Source organism: Mandrillus leucophaeus, unplaced genomic scaffold (assembly GCF_000951045.1).
Source record: "Mandrillus leucophaeus isolate KB7577 unplaced genomic scaffold, Mleu.le_1.0 Scaffold161, whole genome shotgun sequence".
Lineage (NCBI taxonomy): Eukaryota > Metazoa > Chordata > Mammalia > Primates > Cercopithecidae > Mandrillus > Mandrillus leucophaeus.
This window is the reverse complement of record NW_012101599.1, coordinates 562,148-572,557: the sequence shown is the minus strand read 5'-3', so window position 1 is coordinate 572,557 and position 10,410 is coordinate 562,148. Positions and strand designations below refer to the sequence as shown.

At 44.2% G+C, this 10,410-nt stretch overlaps 1 protein-coding gene across 1 annotated transcript in view; it reads right to left on the bottom strand.

Moving 5' to 3' along the window:
• Window positions 1-1,076: 1,076 nt before the first annotated feature.
• Window positions 1,077-10,410, bottom strand: part of CDC14B (cell division cycle 14B) — a 90,425-nt gene continuing 81,091 nt past the window's right edge. The window contains exons 14-15 of the mRNA XM_011976016.1: window positions 8,046-8,162; window positions 1,077-2,246 (exon numbers count right to left, since the gene is read on the bottom strand). Of these exons, the coding sequence (XP_011831406.1) occupies window positions 2,210-2,246; window positions 8,046-8,162 (154 nt within the window). The 3' untranslated portion in view covers window positions 1,077-2,209. The remainder of the gene's footprint in view (window positions 2,247-8,045; window positions 8,163-10,410) is intronic.

Sequence of the window (10,410 nt, the reverse complement as noted above, 5' to 3'; positions counted from 1 at the left end):
ACAGTCCCCATAATGTAACACTGTTGCTATGCACACCTTCCCGAGTCATTTGGTTATTACAAGGAATGCTTCTTCACCAAATCACAAGTTTTCTATGACTAATTTCAGTGAACCAGTTAAACAGAAGGATTTTTAGAAAGAGCCACAGTGATAGCAATTATAGGTGGAAACCTGAGCAGGCAACATGAAGAGGCAGTTAACAAAATGAAGAAGGTCTGTGGTTCCGCAGACACCCTTCCTTTTCTGGGACGAAACACCAGGAGGCCTGTCCGCCGTGAGGGAGACACAGCACTCGCAAGAGCTGCGGCGCCTACATTTACTTGTTCTGACGGGACGAAAAGCCAAACTAAGAAGGGATCAGATGGAAGCGCGATTTTCACAACTACCTGGATTATTAGTTATGGAGCGGATGGCCTTAAAAAGGGTAAGGGGAAGAAGAGGTGCCCTGAGAATTCAATGCTTTATGCATGGCACAGTTTGAATATTTATATTGTCTCAGCTCAAAACAGCAAAAGGAATGTACCTCCTCCCACCCACATCTTATTGAAGAGTGGTCTTCCCACAGCCAAGTGGGTCTTTGTGCCTATTCATTTCCAGGGACAGAAAGCCACTGTTTTTCTGTGATCCAGTCCCCAGTGTTTAAAAGCTGGCCTGACCCCACCCCATAGTGCCTGGCGGGGAAAGAGTCGCTCGTTTGGCTGAGAACACGGCATCTTCCGTCTCTCCTGATGCCGGTTGTTTTCACACTTTCTTCCAAGAAAGTGCACCAAAATGGAGGCACTGCCTTTCAATTCCTTTCTGCATTAAAGACTTTAACTTGTTTCTTCCAACTGCTTTAATTTCTTGAAGTTTTGTGAAAAAGGCAGCTTCGTAAAATGGAGTTGCCTACTAGACCTGGCGCACGCCTTGTGGCTTAGGAGAGCGTTTGCTTCTTACTGCTGTCAACATCTCGGCCCTCCATGCTCCCAGCACAGGCAAAAATGGGTTAACAATCATTAAACCACGCACTGCTTGTGGAAGGAACTGAGGTGAGTACTAAATATTCTTTTATTTTGCCCCCCCACTTTTTTTTTTTAAGCAGCAAATCAATTCTGTTTCTGTGACTGCTTCATGGCGCTGACTCTGCTGTGTTCCAGTAGGGTGGGGGAGAAGGCGCTCTGCAGAGTTACTGGTTGTGTTCCCTAACCAAAGGCAACAGTGAGATCCAGAAGCAAATCATCGTCACTGAGATCGCAGGCCGCGTCAATGGCCTTAGGCTGATCTCATAAGGAAAAAAAAAAAAAATCCAATGTTACAGAGAAGGACTCTAAAAAAGCGGTAACTTTTTTTAAGCCGACATTATTTGGGATTGCTGTTTCCAAGGGGAATAACTGACAGTGTGTTTCTTCCATGCAAGGAAGGAAATATGATTTTAATTTGTATGACTGGCAACCAAACAATGGGCAACGTCCCAGTTCTTCAGTCCCTAAAGGACAGAAAAAGCAATGATTTGCAACATCTTCCAACTCTGAAGTCAGTTTCTCCTCCTGAGTCTTCTAAAGCTACCATTATTATTCTCTTGCAAGTTTTAGGTTACCAAGGTACCACCTGGTCTTACAACATGCAACAGTATTTAAATGTGGTTTTCACAGATTCTTGTTAATAAAGCACTCTTTGGTGGAAGACAAGCAGCTTGGGTACTTAACAGAGTTAACATTACAACAGTATTACAAATAGGTGAAGATGATTAAGCCAAATAGTATCAAATTACAGAAAGTACCATCTCAGTAATGCCTTTTGTATCTTTATAAATTTTGACACAGGGTCACAAGGTGAACAGAAAATAAATACATAAAAAACCTCCATCAGATCCTCAACTCTTCTGAAGGCCAGCAACTACAATGATTGCCATCACAGAGACACACGTGCACCACAGAGCAACCAGCTCCCTGGGAACCAGAGGGCTTGGGTATTTACACCTGAGACTAAATTTACAACAGCATTTTTGTCGTTCAGCTTGAGAGCTGGGCCCTTCTCTGAGTCATTCGCTTGCACCCAAACTCAAAGTTCGTTTATTGAAACTCCAGCGGACACTTTCTCCATTGATCAACTTCTTAGGTGGAAAGCAACTAAGGCTTTTGCAATTTTGTTTTGTTTTCAAATTGTGCTAATTTCTGTTGCAGTTTTCAGTTCCTAGAGTCTTCCTTCAGCTCTGGTCACAGGTTTTTACTTAACGCAAGACTGTTTTAGTCCTTGAAATGGAGAGACTACGGGGGAAAAAAAAGGATTTTTACCATGAAGTTTACACAGCGTCCAGAGGCAGTTATCAAAGACAAGGAGGGTAACATAATAAAAGTGCTGACATGCTAAAAAGTATACGCTTGCTGTGAGTTTCTAATGACAAATACTTTGGAGAAGACAACACAATATCAACCACAAAGGAAAGACAAACAGGAGAAAGGCAGGGCAGAAAAAGGTTCAGTTCTGCAAAAAATAGAAATTAAAAAAAACCAATACAAGTAAATAAAAATCATAAAAGACGGACGGGCAGAGAGGCAGCAGGGCCAGGAAAGTACCATGATGCCGCCAGGGGCACGTGCTGCAAAGCACTCGTTCTCCTTCCTTCCCTCTGAGGAACCAGGCTGTGGGAGGAGCAGGCAGAATGAAAAGACAGAGAACTGTTACTGGGTTATTTCAAAAGCCAGAATTTGGTCACAGAAAAAGCTCTGGCACCTAAGCGGTTTCCAGCGCCGCCAAGCACAGGAGACACCCCACGGGCTACCTGCCTCCGCACTCCATGATTCTCCTCCTGCCTCTCTTCTCTCCTTCCCCAGTTTATGACGCTACACTTTCAGGTCCATAACAACTTTCAGAAAACGAAACCAAAAGAAGAGTCAGAAAAACCACTTCCAATCTGGAGGGGCCCCTCGCCCGATGCTGCTGCTGCGCTCTTCAAGGAGGAGCGTTTGAATCGATCGTTTCATTTTCAGAGATCCCAACAGAGCACTGAGCCAAAAGATCCAGGTCAGCTGGTGAGACAAGTGGGAAGATATCTGGAATTTCAAAGGATCACTAATATTTTAAAAGACTGGAGAGAAACAGCATTTTACCAAGAAACATTTAGAGACAATCTTCTGGGACTCCGCTTCTGATGGACTTTGGAGACAACGGCAGTAGCCAAAAGTTAACGCCCAGAAGCAACGGAACAGGCACCCAGATCTGAGGCTCTGAGGGTCAAGAGGCAGTGGCAAGTGTGACACGGGCCAAGACACCCGAGAACACTGAAGAAGTCAGAGGTCCTAGATGCAGCTGCTCCCAACTGAAGGGCTCCTGAAAACATTCGTGGTTTTAGAGGCTAAGGAAAGAGGCCGGGCGCGATGCCTCACACCTGTAATCCCAGGACTTTGAGAGGCCGAGGCAGGTGGATCACCTGAGGTTAGGAGTTCAAGACCAGCCTGGCCAACATGGTGAAACCTCATCTCTACTAAAAATACAGAAAGAAAATTTTTAGCCAGGCATGGTAGTGCACGCCTGTATTCCCTCCTCAGCTATGCAGGAGGCTGAGGCAGGCGAATCGCTTGAACCTGTGAGGTGGAGGTTGTAGTGAGCTGAGATCGCACCATGGCACTCCAGCCTGGGTGACAGAGAGAGACTCTGTCTCATTTTAAAAAAAAAAAAAAAAAAAAAGAGGCTAAGGAAAGAAGCTGAGCATTAATCTCCCCAACCCCCGCAACATGAAGAATTAGGTACAGAGCACCCCAAAGTCCGGACCTTAGGTTTGGTTTGGCAGCTGCAGCAGAAAGTGATGGCTCCCAGTGATGCAACTCAAGAGTTAAAGTAACTTGTACATGACGGTTTCTTAGAAAATGAATGAGGTTATCATTTTAAAAAAAGAGCCTGCCTAAAAGAAACTGCATAAGCTAACAAGCACGCACCGGCGGAAGGGCTGCGTGACATGAGTGAATGCAAGCAAATGAGGTGGCTGCAGGCTCTCACTCGGAGCACGATGAAATTTCCAAGACTGTTCGAAGACAGCTCTTCACAGAGGTCACATGAGAACACTGAAAACAGGCCAATTCAACGGAGCCAATTATTCACTGGATTTATTAATTCTTAAAAGAGAAAGGTTAGCATGGATTTATAGCTCTCACAGGAAGTGGGAAGTGGAGAAGCTCACTCGCTCCCTCTCCAGACTCGGGGAAGGGAATGAGAAGGTGCCACAGAGAGCCCTGGCAGGACCGAGGGCCACACAGGCTGTCTGGCGGCCGTCCCAGACCTGTGGCCACATGAAATTTAGGTTTCGATGGGGCACAGCTTCAAGTGGATACATGAGGGGATAGTCATCTTCTGTGAGAAACTGCGGCACCTTTTCCCAAAGACAAATAGTGAAGACATCACTCCTGTTTTTTCAGCTGCTGCAAGTAATTGCTCTTTTGACGTTTTTGAAAAAGTTCCCCAAAGCTGAAGAGCCTCTCAGTAAACCCAAAAATCAAAAGCACCAATTAAGTGCAAAGCGAGTTTGGGTGGAGTCTTCATCCTGGATGCCAAGGAACATGAAAATGGGAGGTCAAGTTCCTACGCGCCACAGAGATGATGACAAACCAGCAGGAACTGGCAACCCTGGTGCCTTGCAGGTAGGGATGAAAGGACCCCAAAAGGGTGCTCTATTTTTTTTTCTACTGCTGTTTAAAGATTTCACTCAAAAATTTATTCAAATTTAGCTCATACTATTGTGCCCAGAATCAGACTATGCACCAACATACTAACTCCCTCATTACCCTCCAACCAGAAACGAATACGATTCAGTAGGATATTATGAACAATATTCAGTAGGGTAAAAGCTCCAGGCTACAGCTTGGCTGACTCCAATTCTTAAAAACTATACATAATTTATTTGCTTTTCTTTTGTAAGCTGCAGGTGGACAACAGGTAAGGTGATGTGAACACAGGCCGAAGCCCCAAAAGAGGCACAAAGAAAGAACCCGCTTAGAGGAAGGTGAGCCCCAGTTAATCCTCACTGTTAGGCTCCTTTTGCTCTCCACATCATCTCTGAAAGTCCATTCTGGAATTTAAAGGAAGTCTTTTTGGTTTTCAGAACTATCCAAAATTCCTGGAAACTGCTTTGGGCCATTTCAACATTCAGTCCAGATCACTGGCTCTGAAATCTCCCTTAGGACCCTCATATCATCCCAGCCAGGGGCCTCAGGCAGATGCTTGCTGCAACCAGGAACCACTTCTCCAGAGAGGCAGGAGTTCAGGTCACCAGACTGACATGGAAACGCAACAAGACCTAGATAGAAAAACAGAGGCAAGGCCTGGCAAGCACCGGCCAGGCTCCCGGACTCTACTCCTCTGTAACCTAAAAAGCATAATCTAAAAAAGCAAACAGCAGGATTAAATGTGCAAGACACACCAGGCTGTAATAAAAACCTGAGCGGCCAGGCGCGGTGGCTCAGGCCTGTAATCCCAGTACTTTGGGAGGCTGAGGCAGGTGGATCATTTGAGATCAGGAGTTTGAGATCAGCCTGGCCAAAATGGTGAAACCCCATCTCTACTAAAAATACAAAAATTACCCAGGTGTGGTGGTACATGCCACCCACAAGTAGTAATCCTAGCTACTTGGGAGGATGAGGCAGGAGAATGGTTTGAACCCGGAAGGCGAAGGTTGTAGTGAGCCGAGATAACACTATTGCACTCCAGCCTGGGCAATTCCACGTCAAAGAGAGAAAAACAAAAAGCCTGAGTACTCATGCACTCATACCTAAAAAGGATACACCCCTTCAAGACATGTCAGAATTAACTAATTAACTGTCATCAACGATAGGCTTTTTATTTGATTTTTTTTTTTTTTTTTGAGACGGAGTCTTGCTCTGTCACCCAGGCTGGGGTGCAATGGCGTAATCTCGGCTCACTGCAAGCTCTGCCTCCGAAGTTCAAGTGATTCTCCAGCCTCAGCCTCCTGAGTAGCTGGGATTACAGGCACCCGCCACTGCACCCAGCTAATTTTTGTATTTTTAGTAGAGACGAGGTTTCACCATCTTGGCCAGGCTGGTCTTGAACTCCTGACCTCATGATCTACCTGCCTTGGCCTCCCAAAGTGCTGGGATTACAGGCATGAGCCACTGCACCTGGCCTGAATTAATAGTTTGGCTCACCTAAAAGTGTCAGTTGAAACACTCCCATTTCCCTTCATTTATTGTAAAAAAAAATTGGAAAATAAGATGATAAAAAAGAAAAAAAAATCCCAACTGTCCCACCAACCAGAACTTTTATTAGTATCATAGCATATTTTCCTTTGTCTTATTTCTATACATATATAGACACTTATTCATCTATAAATACAGATGTATTGTAAGTATATAAATATTTATACATCTCTGTATTTCTATACATACATAGTATACTTACACTTACAAAATTACAGTCATACTTCAGATTTTTTTTTTTTTTTTGAGACAGAGTCTCGCTCTTTCACCCAGGCTGGAGTGCAGTGGCGCGATCTCAGCTCACTGCAACCTCCGCCTCCCATGTTTAAGCAATTCTCCTGCCTCAGCCTCCCGAGTAGCTGGGACCACACGTGCCCGCCACCACGCCCGGCTAATTTTTGTATTTTTAGTAGAGATGAGGTTTCACCATGTTGGCCAGGCTGGTCTCAAACTCCTGACCTCAAGTGATCCACCCACCTCGGCTTCCCAAAGTGCTGGGATTACAGGCGCGAGCCACTGCGCCCGGCCCATACTTCAGAATTGTTATGCATGGCTGTTTTCACTCATTGCTTCGTGTACTAAACTGTATGACTCCCAATTCATTTGGCATAATGTAACAATCTTGAGCCCACTTCCTGTTTCTCACTGTTAGAGATAACACTCCGCCGCTGTTCCAATGTACCTAAATCTTTGACCTTTGGTCAGTATTTCTCTAATATTCTTCTCAAGTAGAATCAAAGAGTAAAGAAATAGGAATATTTGGTACATTTCTAATGAAAAATTTTAAATCCTGGAATCATGAGTCAGTGCCTGACAGTCCTCAAATCCTCATGCCGGGGCACTGCTGCATCCTCATGTGAGTGTAAGTGTGCAGTCAGATTGTACAAAACAGACAGTGACGAGGAAACACGGCAGAGCTGAACGAGTCCTCCAAATGCGAAGCACACAGAGCTCCCAGCTCTGCCGAGGGTCCCTCGGGAGACTGGCTGCTTTGCACTGGGGACTAATTTCACACTGATAAGGCCCTGAGGCCCAAAGCCTCAGATACACAGGGCAGGGAAGCCGAAGAGAAGCGGGGCACATGTGCAGGACATTTTAAAGTCTGGTTCTGATTATCTTCAGGTCGCTCACGTCTGTTAGAAGAGATCGTTTTTACCAGGAGAACAGAAACAGGACTGCATGGGCGGCCAACACCAGGCAAAGATGAAAAGATGCCCCCTTCTACTCCTGAGCCCTCTATCCCCACTTCCACTCCTGGGCTATCTATTCTCTCTTCAGATGGGATCTGTTATCAGAGTACTTTAAAAATGGCATGTCTACTTCACGAGAAATATCCAAAGACAACAGAGTCACCGACGTGGTCATAGAACACATTGGTTTTGCGAAATTTTCCCTCCACTTACTGAAGACAGTGCTGACAGTGAAAGAACTAGTGCCTCGCGTGTGGGCTGTGGCCAAGAGGACAAAGAGTCACTAGGCAGAGAAGGATCCTCAGACTCTCTACAGTTATCTCATGTCCACCATCACACTCATTTCAGCTACTCGTCCAGCAATGATGCTGTGTCTGATATGCACTAGAATGATGTCCTCCAAGTCCTGACAGCCAGCTCTGGAAATTCTTAATTTAAAAACTTTCCCATATCATGACCCAGACACCGTATTTCCAGTGTCGAGAATTACTTCTGAAATACAAAACGAAAGCCTACATTAAAATGGTCCAGATTTTCTTAGATAATGAACAAGTAACACACAGACTCTACTTTCTCCTAATTTCATGTCAATCTTCAGAGGTAGGGCCCAAATATTAAACTGGAAAACCAATGCTTGCAACTTTTCAGAAGAGTAGGATTCTTTTCTCACCTTTTAACACTGCTTTTCCTTGAAGCAGATCTGGTGGTTCTTTTAGTAATGCCTGCACTGCCAGAAATGTTAGGTTCAGATGTTTTACAGCTCTGAACACTGGATTGAAGAATTACTCTGAAAATAGTTGGAAAAAAATAAGATTACATTCACTGAAACCATTTGCAAATACTTGACAGAGGAAAGTATTTTTGCACTTTAGTGCAAATTATCTTGAGAATTGAGAGGATTTTCCATCAACACATTTACCAAAAAAAGGTGAAACACATTTTTACATCAAGGCCTTTTAAAATGAAGCATCTCATTTCTCTTTGAAGGCTACACAAAGATAACCGGAGGGCTTTGCTTCTGGAAGGTGAATGACTTGGCATTTTAAGCAATTCCCACACCAAAGAAATTCACCAGCCAAACAAATCTTTCTGCCCAACAAAAGCAAAAGTAGCTTCTCAGACTTTCAGTCATGAAACAAGACACCATTAAGAAGCCCAAATTCTAAAGAATAGGAACATAAATTCAGGAAATAACTATACAATATTTACTCTTCAAAGCTGTAAGTATGGGTAATAATCCACTAAATCAATACTAATTTTATGTAACATTTCAAAATTTTAGAAAGTGTTTAAGCAAAATATGAGTTTCGTCTGGATTATAACACTAAATCTCCAAGTGCCACTAAAATGAAAGTGAAAACACTTAAATTTTGAAAAGCTTGCCTTAATTAAACTCTAAAAAGCTTGAGACACTGGTGCCTATGAGAGTAGACTGCCCAGGAGGAAGTACACGATGAATCAGAAAAGAACACCCTGAGATAAAGGCCACACGGAATGTCCTTTTAGAGGCAGATGGTCCTCTGACTTTTTTTTCTTTAAATTGTCATAGGGAAAATAGCAGAAGACATCAAAAGATTTTATATGCAATTCTTTTCTTTGAGACAGAGTCTTGCTCTGTTGTCCAGGCTGGAGTGCAGTGGTGTAATCTCGGCTCACTGCAACCTCCGCCTCCCAGGTTCAAACGATCCACCTGCCTCAGCCTCCTGAGTAGCTGGGACCATGGGCACCCACAACCTCACCTGGCTAATTTTTGTATTTTTAGTAAAGATGAGGTTTTGCCATGTTGGCCAAGCTGGTCTGGAACTCCTGACCTCAGGTGATCTGCCCACCTCAGCCTCCCAAAGTGCTGGGATTACAGGTGTGAGCCACCACGCCAGGCCTATATGCAACTTTTTTCTTCAAGAGATAATCAATGACAAACTAAACACATATACACACATTTATAGATACCAACTTTTAATTTTCTGAAAGAGAAAACACTGACTTAAGCTTTCTTCTCTCCTATTCAAACATAAAGGTGAGAAAGCCAGTAACAACTTATGAGAACCCAGCTCAAAAGAGTAAAAAGGAACCATTACAATGAGTGAGCATCCCACCTCATAGGCCTCAGCTACCACCATGCTGGCTAATATACCAAAGACAGGGCCTTAAAATATGCTAAGATTAATACATTTCTACAATCTTAGCATCACCCAAACCAAAGCATATCCAACACTTAGTGAAATGCTAAACGTCTCATCACTGAAAAAGCAACAAGAGGCTGGGCATGGTGGCTCACGCCTGTAATCCTAGCACTTTGAGAGGCCAAGGCGGGTGGATCACAAGGTCAGGAGTTCAAGACCAGCCTGGCCAAGATGGTGAAACCCTGTCTCTACTAAAAATACAAAAATTAGCCGGGTGTGGTGGCAGGTGCCTGTAATCCCAGCTATTCAGGTGGCTGAGGCAGGAGAATTGCTTGAACGCGGGCGGCACAGGTTGCAGTGAGCCAAGATTGCACCACTGTACTCCAGCCTGGGCCAAAGAGCGAGATTCCATCTCAAAAAAAAAAAAAAAAAAAAGCAACCAGAGCAGAACCTGGAGCTTGTCTGGGCCAGCGGTCCAAGCCTTTTGGGGAGAAGGCGGGGCAGTTTTCCCCACTGTTTCACTTTACTCATGCCGGATTTCTGAGGGACCCTTGAAACTAGCTTTCTGTCTCACAGAGGGACGTGAATCCTGGATAAATCAGCCAATGTTTGGTTCAGAAATTCTCCTAGGGTGTGATCATCTGATACGTTGCATGTTCTAACACAACAGACAAAGGCGCTGGGTGTGGTGGCTTATGCCTATAATTCCAGCACTTTGGGAGACCAAGGCAGGAGGATCACTTGAGGCCAAAAGTTCGAGACCAGCCTGGTCATTTTAAGCAATTCCTACACCAAAGAAATCCTCCAGCCAAACAAATCTTTGTGTTCAAAAGTAAAAGTAGCTTCTCAGATTTTCAGTCATGAAACAAGACACCATTAAGAAGCCCAAATTCTTAAACATAGTGAGACGTC